At 32.3% G+C, this 18,257-nt stretch overlaps 2 protein-coding genes across 5 annotated transcripts; one reads left to right on the forward strand and one right to left on the reverse strand.

The window, feature by feature from the left end:
* The first annotated feature begins 1,861 nt into the window (after positions 1–1,861).
* On the forward strand, positions 1,862–7,202 carry LOC108345701 (protein PTST homolog 2, chloroplastic). 4 transcript variants are annotated; one of them, XR_008245519.1, is made up of 9 exons: positions 1,862–2,541; positions 3,347–3,500; positions 3,845–4,040; positions 4,118–4,359; positions 5,000–5,145; positions 5,229–5,376; positions 5,941–6,009; positions 6,114–6,272; positions 7,069–7,202. XR_008245519.1 is itself a non-coding variant. In XM_017584393.2 (8 exons), exons 1-8 carry the CDS (start codon positions 2,036–2,038, stop codon positions 6,210–6,212), a joined length of 1,560 nt encoding a protein of 519 aa, XP_017439882.1. In that variant the 5' UTR covers positions 1,863–2,035; the 3' UTR covers positions 6,213–6,421. The 4 variants fall into 4 exon arrangements, 2 of the variants coding, with proteins under 2 accessions (XP_017439882.1, XP_017439883.1); XR_008245520.1 differs by lacking the exon at positions 7,069–7,202 and adding an exon at positions 6,363–6,421; XM_017584393.2 differs by lacking the exon at positions 7,069–7,202 and having other exon boundaries at positions 1,863–2,541; positions 6,114–6,421.
* On the reverse strand, positions 6,742–13,593 carry LOC108345703 (ultraviolet-B receptor UVR8). The gene is given in 9 exon segments (XM_017584395.2): positions 6,742–7,146; positions 7,226–7,321; positions 7,588–7,677; positions 7,784–7,915; positions 7,987–8,154; positions 8,235–8,393; positions 8,726–9,179; positions 12,122–12,376; positions 13,176–13,593. Coding segments are annotated over 9 exon segments (1,848 nt in total). The 5' UTR covers positions 13,497–13,593; the 3' UTR covers positions 6,742–6,973.
* Between the last annotated feature and the right edge of the window lie 4,664 nt (positions 13,594–18,257).

Consider the following 18,257-nt stretch of genomic DNA (forward strand, 5'->3'; position numbering starts at 1 on the left):
AACTAATTATAAAGAAGTATTCTAACTCCCCTTACCTCAAAATCACAACCCACTCACAGGAACTCCTCAACAGCACCTTACACAGCAAGAACTCACAAAACCCTACAAACCACCACATTGGTGATAGACAACAGCTCTTAGAGCTAAAAAAAATTTAGCAGAGAACAGAAAAGGGAAAACACAAGACGCATGCAACCAACAAAGGTTGCATGTGCTAGGTTGAAAACAGTTAGGAAAAGGAAAAATAGCTTACCGGTCAGAATGAAGAAATTGATCGGTCAAAGATGGAGTCCTCTACGCCGTGCACGCTTGGGCACCACCTGATCGAAAATCAAATGGCTCATAGAGGAGAAATGATAGAGAGAGGACAGAGAACTGGAAGAACTTGGGATTTTAAAGAGATAATGGGAGTAGACTAATAAACCAGATTGTTAAAAAAAATCTATTTATACTATGAAAATCTGGTTCTATTAGTCTAATACATTAATCTACTCTTTTAATCCAATAGGTTCTCATACACAATATCAATAAAATATATATATATATATATATATATATATATATATATATTATAGATATTTTTTTAATTATGCATCAAATTTAATTATTGAGTTAATATCTTCCAGATATTCATAACTTAATAATTTAAAATAAGGAAATAAATATTAACAAGATACACGTGTCGGTTTTCCTCGTTCAATTAAAATAAAAGGTTTGTTTTTACTTAATAATATTTAAACGAAAGATGATGTTTAGTTGGGGATTTAATCTTTGGGGTGAGCTTAAGATCATGAACCACGTCAATGATAGAAAAGTGTTTTTAATTCTTATAAATAGAAGGAAATAAGTTGATAATAATAGAAATGAATCAAATTATGATCTAGGTGTATTTTTGCTTTTTTGTTTTAAATGAAAAAGATTTTTTCATATATAATTTTTAATTTATTTTTGTTAGACAAGAATTCTCAAATATGTTTCTAGTTGGTGTATTTGGGTTTATTGTTGTAAACTCGAATTCATTAGTATTTGACATTTTTTTAGTGAAATCTCCTAATATATGAAAGAGTTAAAAAATGTTTTCGTTGTTATGGAATAAGAAACTTTTGTATCTTAATGCATTAATTTAGTTGAAATTATTAGAGCTGGATCTACTTCTTGAAAATTATGAGCCGAAACAATATTTTTAATGAAACATATTTCAGATAATTTACTAAAAGACTTAATAATAAATAATTAAAAGATATTTATTGTAAATAAGTGATTATCTCCTTCTAAATAAGACATTAATTTTTGTTAATGTTGAACAAACACGTTTTCGGCGCAGATAATTCAGTTTTGCTATTATTGTGAAGTTATTTTGTTTAAACTTTTTTTAAATAAATTATTTTAATTAAAAAATGTTTATTGTAAAATTTTACTTATTGTTTAAACTTTAAAAGAACAAAAAACTAAAACAAAGTATGAAATTAAAGGGTATAATTTTTTTAGAAAATTAAGAATAATTAACATCTTCACTGCATTCTACATATTGATAAGTTTATTCTTCTATGTGCAAACTCAAAAAATATTTTCAGCTTACATATCTCAAATTGTAAGTTGTGTTTAAAAAAAAAACATTTTTTCTTATTTAACTGATAATACTGAATTTGGATTATTATTAACAACTTTAAAATAAAAAAAATAGATATATTTTTGAGTTCAATTTTCTGTTGAATATTTTAATACAGTTGTACCTTTAAAATATACTACTTTGATATATTAAAAAAAATTAACATATAGTAAAATATCAAAACTAATATAAATCAATATATTAAAGACCCAGTAAAAAAAAATATAAAAGAATCAAAACTAATATAAATCACTAACGAAAAAGTAGTATCTTCTTTTTACTTTCTAATACGAGGCATTGTTCGTTGCTTCCTTCGCCGACTCACTCTTCAGTACACCCTTTTTTTTGTTTCTTCCATTTTCTTCTCGCGCGCTCCACACTTATTCTCTCTATTGCCTACTAACTGTTCGACGAAATGCTCCAAGCATGCACTTCCTCACCGCACCCTCCCTTTCGCTGCTCTCGCCTCTCCTGATCCCGTCCCTCGTCGCCCCGCTCTACTTCCCCGGCTCGACCAGGCGGGCACGCCGGTTTGGGGTCGAACCTGGTTCGGTTCTCCAATCTTCTTGGAGGGGGACCTGCTACAAGGGTTTGTGCTGGTCCTGCACTGAGTTCTTGCGGCGGTGTAAGGATTGGGACGGAGAGTTTTCCTCTCTTGAATCCGAGATTCTTGAGTTTATGCAGAGTTCCGATAAGCCCGAAGCATTTCCCACCAAGGAGGAGTTGGTTGCTGCAGGAAGGGTGGATTTGGTTAAGGCTATTGTCAACGAGGGAGGGTGGCTTGCGTTTGGGTGGGAATTGAATGGCGGGTCCAGTGGAATAGGCGGTCTTGAAGATAATTGTAGCTATGGAATTGACGGTTATGCCACTCGGGTTTCTGGGGTTTCTTCACCTTCCTCTTCTTCCCAAACATCCCAAACAGATGATTCAGGGTGAGATTTTTGTCTCTTGCTTTTCTTGATAACCTGTTTCACATTTTCCCGCGTGTGTATGTTTTGGAATTTTTTTTCTGTATGTACCTGGCTTGAAGTGTATGGGGAAGGTTTGAAGGCCGCATATGGCCTTGGAGGCTTGAATTTGCCACCAAGATTCTTGTAGGTTGGATGAAATGGAGTAGTGACATGGGTGTTGTTCTTGACAGAAAAATATAGGTGAAGCTTTAGGGTAAATATACTGCATAGTTACAAGACTTTGGAATTGAATGTTAGGTCGTACAAAACCAACAAGAGAATGAAATAAATACAGAAAACTAGAATGTTGCGTTGGATTAGAGAACGTACTAGACAAGATAGGATTAAGATGCGAGAGAAAGTTGTGGTGGCAGTGGCACCTATTATGGGAAAGAAGGTAAGGGCTTTGTCTTAGGTGTTTAAGCATTTTGTGGAGAAAATACGTTGAAATCCCATTGCCAATTGAGGAGAGTAAATCAAACAAAGGTTAGCCCAATTGCTAGAGGTAGAGTAGACCCAATAAAGCTACAGAAAAACGAATGAGAGATTTAGAGGACATTGATTTATCAGTGGATATGAGTTGTGATAGAACATTATGGTGTGGTTTAATCAGTGTGGCTGGCCACACCTAGTAGGAAAAGGCTTGGCTATTGTTGCTTAATTTAGCTAGAATGAGCTAATTTATAATTATCCACTTTTTCTTTTCTTCTTCCTGTTGTCAAATAGATGAATCTGATATAACTTCAAGTGACAAGCGGGGTCCTGAGTGTTACTTTCTGGTATACAGAGAAGTTATAGCTGACAATGAATCTGGCATTGCGGGTATATTGAATCGATTGGAGAAACAAAGAAGTAGATCTTTTGGACTTGGTGTCGATAGTATTTCTTCTGAAAATAATGAAGACAAAGATGAATGGGATCATAGAACGGCTGTGGATGCAGTAAGTAATTTTTATCCCACTTCAAATGCTGTTAGTTAATTTTTCTGGCACTAACATCCTATGCTAGTATTGAAGAAAGGAAATATTACATATTTCGAAGTTCCAGAGCATTTGAGTAATGCAAATTTCTATTTATCATTCACATTTCCAATGTTTCTCACATTATATATTTCTACCTATCAGATAAAGCTAATTAATGTATAGTTTTACAGTTCAATGAAAATGTGAATGAGCTGTTGCACCCTGAAGCTGAGAGAATCGGTTTTTGAAATCTTACAGTTTTTATGCCCTTCACTATGTTGAAATTTTAAAATATTTCTTTTTTTATCTCCTCTGTTGTATAGATAGCTACTGGTCTTCAAAATAGTAGCAGAGCACCCTCATTTAGCCCCACAAGCAGTCATCCCAGTGGTTCTCAGATCAAACCTGATCAGCATGGGTCACAATTAAGTATGGAAAATTCAGAAAGCACCCTTAAGCCAGAGATGTGGAGGAGTTGGATTGTTCAGAGAAATGGTTATCCAGATGCAGATTTTGAAGGTATCTTTACGTTTTCAGATCATGTCTTACTATTGTAGTGGGGTTCAACTGATATCTTTGTAATTGTGTCATAACAGATGCTGAAATTATTCCCAGTGAAACTCAGAAAGGAGGCATGAGTGATACTTCTGGACAACATGATATCCTCAAGAGAATGGAGTTTTCGTCTCAACTTACAAACAATGAAACAGGATTATATTCTCTTGATGTAAATGCAAGTCACAGTGACATTAAATCCCGTATCCAGCATCTGGAATCCGAGCTATCTTCTACACTTCACTCGTTGAGGTCTAGCTCAGATAAAATTACCGAGCAGATGGTGAGTTTAACTATATCCAATACTGGATCTTTGCTGCAGTTCTGTATGTTTTTTAAGCACGAGTGAAGTTCGCTTAGCTCATAGCATGTTTTTTCGCTTTGCGATAAGTTGTGACGGGCTAATCTCTGACAATAGATAAGAATAAAATTTGCTGCCACTTACTTTAGATGCCAGAGGGGGATTTTTGTGTGCAACTTGTTTTGGGTTGGGAAAATCACACAAGCCAAGGGAGTTAGTACTCAACAAAGAATTTGAATGTTACTGAAATTTTTCGTTAAATCTATCCAATATATTTTATTAAAGAAATTTAATTCTCGCTTTCCTCTTATCCGAAACCTTTTATTTCTTTTTGGACATTTCTCTTTGTCTCTGCTCTTAGTACGGACTCATATATATGGTGTGTGGCTGTGTGCTTTGACTGCTGTTAGCAAGGAGTTCCTCTACTTTCTTTGCAGTAAGTAAAACGAAATATGTGGTAGCTAGTACTACGTATATACTACCTCAATGAAATCTCGTAATAACTTTCCAATGTCTTAAACTTTCTGACACTGCTCTCAATTTACTGTCAGACATTATTATGAAGGCCTCTCCTTGGGGTACTAAATTAGTCCTGATCTGCATGCTGCATTTTCTTCAATAGGTTCATAAGAGCTCTTCTGATGATCTGGCAAAGCTTTCCGATGCGTGGGAATTTCAGGAAAATGAGATCATGAATGCTCAGGACAAATTGCGTTCTATAAAGGCTAAATTGGCAGTTTTAGAAGGAAAGATGTCATTGGCAATAATGTATCCCCTGACACCATTCAATTAATGCGTGATGTATAGATAGATAAACAACATCTTGACAATATTGCATCCTTTTCTCCCAGGGATGCACATAAGGTAGTCGAAGAAAAGCAGATGAAGATTAGTAAGGCTCAGAAGGCTTTGCAAATGCTGACGACTACTTGTGTAGTTTGGCCAAATAATGCTTCAGAAGTATTTTTAACAGGATCATTTGATGGTTGGTCCAACAAGGTCTAATCTCTTCCCAAGAACTTTAGTTGTAGATATTACAGCCTTCATGCTTGTACATTTTTCTGAAAAAAAGTTTTTTTTAATTAAAATATCGTGTTTAAGTGTTTAAAAAATATAACGATAAAAAACATAATAATAAAAAATATTGTGTTTTATATCATAAAAATGCTTCACCAATAACTCAACCACTGGTGTGTATTAAAGCTATTCATAATGCAACCTCTCTCGAGAAGCCTATCATGATTCTCACATTCTCAAAATCGGTTCCATTCCATTTTATGCTTGTCTTGTGGGTCACAGCTGACCTTGTTTAAGGATTGACGCATTCAACATGGGTTATGGATTCATAAATCACTATTTGCTTTCCTAGGTCAATTGTCCGTGGTTGATTGATAAAATTAAAAATCAAATTGCTTTCCTTATTGTCAATGTATTTTGCAAAATCAATTTTGTTTCGGAATGATCTAATGCATGCTTAAGGATAACTATATTTTTCAGATTACTTTATTGAGCGCAATTGACTTAAATGCATTAAATATTTAATAGATAGTGATTAAATTGCAGAGGAAGATGGAGAGGTTAAGCAGTGGTATATTTTCTGTGAGCTTGCAGCTATATCCTGGAAGATACGAGGTTAGTTGTATATTATCTGCTAATGACATAACCTATTGATGTTGTGCCCAATAAGATACACATAGCAGGCATATTTTAATTACTTGTTTCTTTGTTTGTTGCAGATGAAGTTCATTGTAGATGGAGAATGGAAAATTGATCCCTTGCGTCCTATTGTAACCAACGGTGGCTATGAGAATAATCTTCTTATAGTTAGTGATTGATGGAAGAGAAAGTTAGCATAAGATAATATCTTTGGAACACAGGAGGATGACATGCTCTAGGTTAGTTACCAATTTTTTCACTTTTGTACAAAATATTCGGTGAGAAGTTCATTGATTCTTTTACTTAGTCCATCTACTACCTACTTTTAGATGTAGATATCCTGACCGTTAACAATTAAACCCATTCAATCATTCTTAACATGTTCATATGATTGCGGGAGTGGTGCCTCATCGTATCAGTACGAGTAAATGGTGGTAATAAGGTTAAATATCCATCTTTGCTGTTTTGAATGTTGTTCTTGGCATACTTTCTCTGATCAATTGTAAAAAACGAGAAATGGTTTAATGCATATTTTCCACTTCTGGAAGTTAATGCTTTGAGATCGAGATCTGGGAGATATTTTTCTTTTCTTTATCTATGCTTCTTCAATTAGTGACGATGGAAACCATATTTGACATTCCAAAGTCCCAGTCAATTCGAATATATAATAAGAAACTCCTTTCACTTTCTGTTGGGAGAATGACAGACATTAAATGGACTAAAAATGAGTTATAGCAAAGTCCATAAATTGGAAAAACTTGAACATATATCATCTATTTTTTTGTGTGATTGAGAAGAGGACCCATAGTCACTTTCCTTCAAGGTTCTCAAAATAATTTAAGCAGAAGACTTTCTTGGAATGTACCATTTCTATCACTCTCATCGGAAGTTCAGAACAAGGCCAAAGCGATTGTAAATGTAAACTTTAATTGAGGAGAATTTAGGGCATAGTTACAGCAAATGTGAACCCACTTCCACAGAAAACTTTAATTGATTCAGCTTCATTCGGATCATAACCTAGATTTACTGTAACAGGACTGATTTGATCGCAAGTATCTCCTAAACCAAGTTGGCCGTGCTCACCCCAACCCCATGTCTTTATTTCTCCATTATCTGAAAATAGGAAGGAGGAAATAAGTCAGAATTTTTATGTGATTCAAAACTCCTCAAGAACAAAAAGAGTACATCTTGCCTGTGACAATGACAGAATGCTCGGCTCCGGTAGCAATATCAGTAATCTTCATCCCATCAAGGCCAGGGACTTTCTTCAAATTGACTTCTCTTAAATCTACTAAATATTACGCAATGACAAGGCATAATATAAATATAAGAGTAAAGCAATGCGATGTAAGCATTCTCCATTGCACAATAATTCGCATCTTTCTCACCCAAATAAATTATCTATGAATTTATGCAGGTTCATGATGATTACGACAGCTAATCGATAGTTTAAATCTAGTAATAAGTTACGTTCTAAATATCAGAGATGTATGCAACCAGAAAGTACATAGATTATGATGTCTTTATTGTTCAACGTTAACTCAAATGCATTACCAGGTATATGCTTGGCTGGGGGGCTTATGTTCTGAAGATCACTAAGCACTCCAAGGTGGTTTCCACCTAGCATATAAACCTCTCCCTCACCTAAGAAAAAAAAATTGACAACAAAATGAACTTATTAAATAGGGAATTGATAGAAATATGCAAATCATTAAACTAAATTTGTTGGGTATTTAGTGTGAATAAATACCAGTCAATGCTAAAGCATGGTTCCATCCCAGAGCAACTTTGATAAAATTCAAAGAAAAGTTTAAGCAATGAGGAACGTGAGCATCTTCAAAGCCCTTGAAGCCTCTTCCCCAAGTATAAATGTGCCCATCAACTAAAGATACTAGAATCATTTTAGAGAACAATTTAGTGCCACAGATATGATGAAGGGGAAAGTGGTGTTACCAGATACTGCAGCACTATGATCTCCATTTGCAGCAATTCCAATGATTTCAACACCTTCAAAGCCAGTAACAGTTCTAGGAACACTAACAGATTTGACCTTATCGTTGCTGACACCCAGCTGACCACGCTTCCCAAAGCCAAATCCATAAACTTGATTTCCTACACAATCTGCATCACAACGCCCTTTGCTAAATAAAAAAGCAACATAACAAACACATTGTAGGCACCAACTAAAACCAATCCAATACCTTTCAACAAGACTAGGGAGTGGCGCATTCCACATGCAACCTGCGCTACACGCTGATCACCAAAACATGTCAATTTCACAGGAGAACAGTGTGAGGCATAATCTCCATGTCCCAGTTGACCAAACGTCCCATCCCCACAAGTGAAGACACACCCAGAATCTGAAAACCAACCAAGAAGAACAAATCGCAGGAAAAAAAAAACACTTTTAACCGAAAACCAGATAACCTCAACATCAAGGTAATCAAACTTGCTCGATTCGTAAACTCGTGCGATTTTACTTTCCATAAAAAAAAATTTATAAAAATAACATTTTTGATTCTAATAAATCTGCAGAATTATATGACTCAAAAATATTTAAAATAAGTTAATAAAAAATTGTAAAAGATAATTAGTACTATTTTTAGACACTTTCTCCTAATTATATTAGTTTTTCACTACAAAATTAAAAAATATATTATATCAGTGAAGACATAGCCAGAAGAGTGCAAACCTGAAACAAAACCCGAGTGGCTCCACCCAGCAGCGACATTGGTTATGAAGTAGCCATCCAATGACGTCACAGCCTTGGGAAACAAAGCGTTACTCACAACCTCCCCATGGCCCAGTTGCCCCGAATTGCCCCTACCCCATGAAAATACCTTCCCAGCTACAGATTATCATCATCGTCATAAAAAAAAATAGGAAGAGAAAAAGAGGGAGGAAGAAGTGTGTTATAGCATACCAAAGGTCAAGGCTATGACATGAGCGCCGCCACATGCAAGGGAAGAGATGGAAGAGAGAGAAGGTTGGTGAAGGAGTTGAGGGAAGAGCTCATCCTTAACAATCTTTGTTCCTAATTGACCCTCCGTTCCAGCACCCCAACTCCACACAACTTGTTCTCCTTTTTCTTCTTTTTTCTCTCTTTTTTCAGATTCTTCCATCACCACTGCCTTCACAATATCACTCTTCCCCCACCAATCACCATTTCACACGCCTTTCTTTTTTATAATCTTTCCTCTTATACTATTTATATATTTACTTTCTTCTTTTACTTTAAATTAATTTTTTCTTTTGTATTTTATATTTTATACATATGAGCTGGCTGGCTTTTAATTTATATGTCATCTTGTTTTATTTTCTTTTCTATTTTTAAATGCTTTTACGAAACAGTAAAAATTTAGACTAAATTATTAATATTAATTTGATTCTTTACTTTTGGAATTAAATTTATGTTATTCTTTTATATTTTTAAAAGGTAATCAAAATGACCATTTATTTGGCTTGAAATTAATTCTGCTAATAATTTAAATATATTAACTGTTGAAGATAGTAATAAAAGATTTTCTTAAATATTTTTCATTACACGTTATTGCTTCTCATCCTACATTTATTTTTAATGAACATTTAAAAAAACATTTTAAAAAAGCATTCAAATATTGAACTAAAAAACAAATAATAATAATAATAATAATAATAATAATAATAATAATAATAATAATAATAATGTTGTTATGGAAGAAAACACAAACTCCAAAAACTAATAACGTCTTAAACAATTTTTATTTTGTACAAAACATGTTAGGTTTTAGTTTCACAAAACATCCAAAACTCTCACATAAAAAACAAAGGGAGAAGTATAGTTATCTTCGTTCACTTAACTTCTAAGTTAAATAGGTTTAAGTTAAATTATATATGAATTGACTCATTTTTTTTAAACTTAAATTTTATATAGTTTTTAATACATTTAAATGTCACTTATTATTTATATTAATACTTGGTAAAATAGGTGATTATTTCCATAAATACGTAGATAGAATAAATAAGTTAAAAGTTGTTAGGTAAAACATTTCATAAAGAAATATTGTTGTGCTCCCACTTTTAATCAGTAATTTATTTTAAAAATATAAGGCAACATCTTGAACTTTTTAAAATATAAGAAATCAAACTAAATCTACAAGTAAAGATGAAAGTCTATATGCCAATTACATCTTAATTTTAAAATAAATTTAAATATATTTTAAATTTATATAATTTGAATTAAAATAAATAAATTTAAATTTGATACTTTTGTCATGCACAGTTTAATTCATACCGTTTCTAGTGATCATATTCGTTTGTTATTACATTAATATTAAATTATCAAACATGATTGAAATTCATATTTTAATCTGTTCCAGTTATAAATTTTACAAAATAAAACAAGTAAAATAATAGATTTAATTCGTTATATATAACACAAGCCCTCAAACTCGTAATCAAAGTCTGATTTGGTCATGAAAGAGGAACCATCAAGTCTAATGAATTAAAAAAAAAAATCAGTAAAACCTATGAAAGAGTCTTCAAAATTATACAAATGAAGCATTAGACATGTTAAAAGCAAGCATTGGTCAACTTTTTGAAAAGTTTATTCATTTTAGTTTTTCAAATGTAATAAAATTTATTTATATTTCTTATTTGAATAAAATATTTCAACCACCACTAAATTATAAATAAATAAATATCAAATAGTTATTAATAATAAAAAATATTAATATTCATAGTTTTAGTTTATTTTGATTGATGTTATTTTTTGTCAAAAGTTCTTATAGATTTCTAATTTTCTTAACATAAATATAATGATTTCAAATTATGAAATGTTAAATTACACCAAATCCAAACAAGAAAATACAGGATTCAGTTCATGTAAGTTTGAGCCAAGTAAACTCTTTAAAAGTTAAACCAAATCCAATTAAATCGATTTGGATCTAACTTGAGTCAAATAGGCACGAGCCTTGGTTAAGTTTATTAAAATCAAAGTCAGGCTGAATTGACTCAGGTGTAAGTCGAGCCAAGCCAAGTTAATTCAAACTCAAATCAAATCAAATTAGCCCAAGTCTAAACAAGGCCTAGACATAGGTTCAGCTGAATTTACCCAAATCAAAATCAAATTGAACAGTTGGACCCAAGTTGAACCGTGTCTAGACAAGCTCACATTCAATAGAGTTAAGGTCGATTCATGTTCACCTCAGTCCAAGCCTACTCACGTTTAGTCAATTTGGACTAGGTTTGACTTAGTTTAATCAATACTAGGTCTAACTTAGCCCAATGAAGTTCATCGAGTCAAGTTGAGTGCACTTTGACAAGTTAAGTCTAATTAAGTTGGTCCCAAGCCAAAGTCGAGTTAAGACAATCCAAATCTAAGTCAAATCAGACCAACCAAGGTGATTCAGTCCAAGCTAATCAATCTAATTCGGCTCAAGTCAAGTTGAATTGGACTAGACCTATATCAAGTCAAGTTCAATTAGTCCAAATCAAATTTGACTCAATGGAACCAAGACAAATTGAGTCAAGTTTGGCCAATCAAATTAAGACTATAGCAAACTAAGTTAAATCAATCCTACATCAAGTCAAGCATAATCTACATGGACCCAAGTCGATTCAAACCACAAAAACTAAAATATGAATTTAGGAATATGAAGAATTTTAAATTCTTATTTTTTTTCAAGTGGAATTTGAAACTCTTTAATTTTAAATAATCTAAAAAGTCTAATGGAATTTTGAAATTTCAATTTCTCTCAAAATTCCTTACCTAGTCGACATCGACATATTACAAATTCTCCAAAAATATAACTATCCTCTTAAAATGTCTTATCCAAACACACTATAAAAGTTTATTCAAATAAAAAAGGTTTTATGAAATGAACAATATTACACTTTCAAATATAAACAACTGTATGGATAAGACATGACAATGTAAAACCAACTATTTACATCACATTTACCATGTGTTTTTTAAACATCACAATCAATTCCACAAGTTACTTCCTAGAAGCTCGACAACTGAGAACACACTTAACAAAAAAAAAAGAAGGATCTAAATGCCATACTCAAATCATTGATACAGAATAAGATAAGGCTCTAAAAGTACATATTTTGATAGTTAGAGGATATCATCATAAGCAACAATTTCTCGGCCCTTGAAAGGCACTTCTAAAACTGGGCTACCTGAGCTATTTTCACCATGTTTGGGGTTCCCTATAGCTGAAGCAAGTCTATTACCTCTTCCACGCTTGCTCAAAGGTGCCTCAGCACGAACAAGTTTTGACATATGCCCTTTATCCTTGCTATTACCAACTCCTTCCCTCCACATGGCTAGAGGGTCTGTTGCCCACAAAACCTGAACCTGTTAAACAAAACAATCTCTTTCAAATTTCCCTTTATGAATCTATTCACTTCTATCTATCTACCCATTAGGATATATTTGAATGAGCTTTTCCGTAAGTGTTTTAGAAAAAAGGAAAAAATTAAATGGGATCTTTATAATATAAAATTCACTTATTCTTTTTATAATTTTCTCCTAGAAGAGCTTCTAGAAAAATTCATCAAGCAGATTCTATGTACTAAAACAATTATAGGAATTGACCACATGTTAGTTCCTCATAACATAATAATTTCTTTCAATGTTAAAGCAACAATTTATTCCTTCTCCATTGTGCCTAAGAACTTGGGAATGTATATTGTAGTTCTCAAAAAACATGTTTTCATCTTTGATCCACACATAAACTGTATTGTTGAGAAATTCTAAATATGATTTCAGGTTCATAATTGATTATGATTATGAACTATGGCAGCTTCAAATAGCTTGTCTTGGATGAAAGGGTAAACCCACTTCACTAACAAATCAATTTTAACTAAAACAAATTGATCCAAAAACAAACTTAAAGGTTCAAACTTTTACCAAAATTCTAAACAATTGGGTAGGAAATTTGTCAAATTTGTTCAATTTCAGCCCTTCTCATTCTCTCCTTTTTAATTTCAAAGCTCCCATTTTATTTATCCAGTTACAAACAACTAAGCTGAAAATCAAGTGCGTACAGTTTTGTAGTAGTAAGCACTTCAGATAAAACCCTAAGTATTCGCGAATCATAATAAAAAAACGGGAACTTCAAAACCCTAAGTGAGAAAAGGGTAATAGGAAGCACCTTTTTGGAGCTAACAGTGATTCCAAAGGAGGGGTCAACACCGGCGGCGATGGCGGCGTCGGCAGATTCCTTTGACCGGTAAGTAATGTAGCCAACGGCGTCGCGGTCGATGCGGATGCGGGAGATGGCGCCGTAGATCTCGAAGCGAGACTTGAGATCGAGGACGGAGCAGTCTTGAGGAAGACCCATCACGACCACCGCGGAAGGCAGCGCAGGCCTCGTCGTCGGTCTCTCCTCCTCCACAGGCTCTGGCAAGGGGCGGCGGCGCTTGGAGGCCGCGTCGTGGCGGGAAAAATAGTGCCTGTCTCGCTTGCGACTCATTGCTTGAGTTGTGTGAATGAGTGAAGAAAGAGAATAGGTTACTTTCTGAATAATTTTGATTCGATTTTCCTGAGCAATATTTTGGAGATAATTGGTGTTGACCTCATTCTTCCGTTTTTGAGAGAAAAGTCAACTATTAATAACATAATTATCAAAAATACGTTCTGGAAAATTAAAAATCATAACAAATATGGATTTTAACATAAATAGTATTTTACAAGATACAAACAAATGTTTACTTTAGAAGTAACAATTATAGTAAATAGACTTTTTTAAATATGTAAATTATATTATAATTAAATAACATGATAAATAAATATTTTTAACATACAATTACATTTATGATAACCAAATTATTGATATATAAGATTTTTTACCTTTTGAATGTTTCCTGGGTTTTCTGACAGAACGGTTGACTTTGGATTGACCAAATGAGATGTGTGTCTGAACTTGTCTTCTGTCCTGTAAGGCCGAATGATTGAACACTTGGGAGGTCAAATGACCCAATTATTGAACACTCGCAGCCATGGAAGGCTGAGCAGTTGAGAACGTTCCTCATCGATGCTCATCAACAACAGCGCTCGTCAACCAGAACAAACCGGGACAACGCTCGTCAGAGCTGGACCACAATTGGGCCAGCACTTATTTTATTATTTGGCCAAGTGTCCAGCGGATGATAAAATAGTCAAAGATATCTGATTAAAGATCTAATTAAAGATATTGATAGGCGGTTTATAAGGCAACCGCCCGGATTTTAAGGTAACTCTGTTTATATTTTATTGGGCATGTATCAGATTAGATCCATGAGACAACTTATAAATACAATATCAGGACCCTCAGCCACGTATGCTCAATTCACACTCCAAAACGTTCCATTCACATTCTACTCACACTCTACTGAGTTCATAATACTCAATTACCATAATATTCATTTGTGAGCAACAACTCCTTCAACAGACGCCTGACTTGAGCGTCGGAGTGCCTTTGTAGGTACCTCCCCCCTCTCTACTGGTGAAGGAGAACGAACGGTGCAAATCGAAGAAGCGCGAATGATCCATCAAAGGACGAACGTGCGGTCTATACTGCAAGAGAGCGAGCGGCAAAGTCATCCAGGAGCGGTAAAGTCACGTGTCTCGGTCCCAAAAAAATCTTCACCGAAACATTACCTTTTTGTATTTTTTAATGAAATATTAAAAACTAATTTAGAAAGAAAGATGAAAATAATTGATTGAAAGAAATAAAAAGCCTTATCTTTGAAAGTAACTCCTAAAATATATCTATGGTTATTATAATTTGTAGTTCACAAGATTGTTGTTATAAAATAATATATTTTTGGTACACAAAAATGGTAGTTTTAATAAAATGATTTGTGTATACACGAATTCAATGATATATTAAAATTTAAAAATTACAAAATCATTTTAAATTTATATTTTTAATGGATTTTTAATATTTTAAAACAAGTACTTTTTAAAAATTTATATAAAAATAAATAAATTTAAATATTTAGACGAAGTAATTCAATGTATAAATTTTAAAAAATTATTTTATTAGTATATATAAATTGTAATGAGACTTAATTATTAATTTAGTTTCATTTTATATAATTACAACATTTTTCTATTTAAAAAATAATGAAATTCAATTACATTGAAATTTAAAATATGTGACTTAATTAAATACAAAACATTATCACATGATATTGAGATAAATATACAACAGTGATAGTATCATGTGGTATTGTGTAACACGATTATGACATAAATCTTAGAAAATAAAAAATAAAAAATTGAAAATATTACCATTAATATCAATTTAATAAAAATTATCTAATTAAATTATTTTAACAAAAATTAAGATTCAATTAAAAAAAATAAAAAAAACCAAATTAAATAATTAAAACGAAAATTAGAACCCAACTAATATTTTGCTTGTATTAGTATATTTATATTAGTTCAACCTACCGGAATTTTAAAACTTATAACATATTTCTTATATTAATTTGATTTTATAGAAGTATAATTACAGTTTAATATAGGTATTTAATTTGATAAAATTGAACAATAATATTTTAATTGTTTTTTATAATGAGAATGTATTTAAATTTATATATATATATATAATAAAATAAAATAAAATAAAATAAATTGTATATAATTATTCAAACAATACATTATGATTGAGATAATCAAAATTAAGAATTCAATTTTAAATTAAATATCAGTTAGACAATGGAGAAAAATATAAAGAGTAGATCTTCTAATAATAGAAATGATGAAATAGATCTTCTAATAATAGAAATGATGCACTATACAGAAAATATTGAATAGATCTTGTAAAAAATATAAAGATTAAATATGAAAAAAAAAACTTAAAAGAATAAATTATATAAAGCTACATAGACCATGTATAAAAGGGCAAAAAATAGATTCTGTAAAAAATACAAAAGTTAGACATCTTAGAAAAATATGTAAAGTAACTTATAAAATTACAAAGAATAGACAAAAAAAAATATATAAAGGGTAAGCTCTATATAAATGTTAGATGATGCTAAAAAAATGTGTAGAGTAGACAATATAAAACTGCAAAGGATAAATCATGAAAAAAAAATGTGAATATATGATTTGATGATTTCAACTTAAATTATCTTGTTTGTATTATCTAATTAATAAACATTTACTTTATTAGAACTTTATTTATTATTTATATTGTTCATTATTAATTTATTTTTTATCTATATTATTTAGTATTATGTTTTTATTATTTATATTTATATTATTTATTTTTATTTGTATTTTTATAATCTATTATCATTTATTATTATTTATATTTATATATGAATTATTCTACTGTTATTTATTATTATATAACATTATTATTATTATTATTATTATTATTATTATTATTATTATTATTATTATTATTATTATTATTATTATTATTATTATTATTATTATATATTCAGTTTTTGGTCACTTTCACAATTACATTGTACATTTGTTTCTTCTGATACGGGTTATAACAGTAATCAAATACTCTTTTAAAAAAATTAAACAAAAAACTACATAACATCTCAAAATATAACATAAAATTATATAATAGTTCATCACAAATTTAATATAAAAGATTAGTTAGAGAAAGGACTATAAAATACGATTTAAGTCATCTAAAATAATCATAAATTTGAAATTTTTATATACAATAAAAATTAAACAAAACTATCTATAAAAGCTAATCTAAATCAAACTATGCATCCTTAGCATCTCCGTCCTACGACTTCTCCAAAAAGACCTTATCTCCTTCTGCTCACACCTACAAGATGATCATAACAAGAAGAGGAAACAAGAGAAACATACGAACACAATCACAAGCAAAAAGGGTAAGCTAGAGTAAAAACAAGGTTTAATCATTCACTAAGTTCCTATTTTCGCATGGAATCTCAATTTGGTCCCTTTCTTTCTGGAAATATCAATTGGGTCCCAAATTTATGAAAATTGTAACAATTGGATCCTTTCCGTTAAATTGTCTCCAACGGCGTTAGTGTTTGTCTGATGTGGCACGCTGTTAACTGACGTGGCTTACTGAAGTCACTTAGACGTGGATAATTCAATTTTGGACGAACCCAAAAGCAGAGCAATAAACCCTAAGCCTTGCCATCTTCATTACCAACATTAATGATAGCAGAGATAAGAGATGAAGGGAGACGATGTCGCCGACACCTACTCCATTTGCAAGCCCGGTGGTGGCCATGGGTGGCGACTAGGGGCACCAACGGAGACGTTGACAGAACCTCTGGTGGTGGCTTGTTCCAAGGTGGAAGGCACAACGACATCCCCCAAGTCGGAGGGAAGACATATCTCACAGAAAAAGAAGAGGGGAGCAGCACCACCGGCTCTAGGAAGCGCCATTGGCCCTAGGCAACGCCGGCGGCAAGCTGCACAGTGGCGACCACGCGATTGAGATTATTTGATTTTCATATATTGTTTCTGGTGTATGTCCCTGAATATGATTTATGTAAGAGAGATTGGCCTGAGTTTGACTGAGATGCTTGACCACTCCTCTGAGAAGTAGAGGTGTAAATGTTTTAGCAAGTTTAGGCGTTTAAATTTACTTTGGATCATACGTTTTTGCGTACTTAAGCGAATTAATTCTAATAAAATACGAAGATTTGGTTATATTATTTACAAACTCTTGTTTAATAACTTTTAAAGTTGCAAATTGTGAAACAAGAGTTGCTGTTATCAGATGAAAGAAATGGTAAGATCCACTTAATGCATAAAGTAAAATAGAGAACGAAAACCTTGCTTTGTTCCAAGAATTGAAAGGTACAATAGAAGAGGTAATTGACATGACGAAGCGGTGTTAAAGGATGAGATCGGGCATTTCCTGAATGAAATCATATCAATGGTGTCTTGGGTCCCATTGAAAAAGTTTGCCAACTTTTATTATTATTTGGAAGATAAACTGATAAACACATACATGGCAAAAGGCAAATTTAAGTGCAATAAGTGAGGAGAAGACAGAGTGAACAGTGACAGTTTGGCAGCAACAATAAACATTCAAATTCCAAGCTTTTTCAGATTGGTCATACTTGTGCACAGTGACACACCCACTTTTCTGCAGCACTTGCTCTTTCACTAAATGCCTGGTTTTTCTAGCCATTAGGTAGGAATGGGAAAAGGAATAAGAAGGCCATGGAGGGTCCCTTTCCCATACCTGTACTTTGCTTGCAAATGGAGTAGGTGTCGGCGACATCGTCTC

Source organism: Vigna angularis, chromosome 10 (assembly GCF_016808095.1).
Source record: "Vigna angularis cultivar LongXiaoDou No.4 chromosome 10, ASM1680809v1, whole genome shotgun sequence".
In the NCBI taxonomy this organism is placed as follows: domain Eukaryota; kingdom Viridiplantae; phylum Streptophyta; class Magnoliopsida; order Fabales; family Fabaceae; genus Vigna; species Vigna angularis.

Bases quoted from the DNA above. Each gene is read 5' to 3' on its own strand.
- LOC108345701 (XM_017584393.2), top strand. From the start codon at position 2,036: ATGCACTTCCTCACCGCACCCTCCCTTTCGCTGCTCTCGCCTCTCCTG. The intron at 5,377-5,940 runs GTCTAATCTCTT...ATTAAATTGCAG, and splicing joins TTGATGGTTGGTCCAACAAG to AGGAAGATGGAGAGGTTAAG. The intron at 6,010-6,113 runs GTTAGTTGTATA...TGTTTGTTGCAG, and splicing joins TATATCCTGGAAGATACGAG to ATGAAGTTCATTGTAGATGG.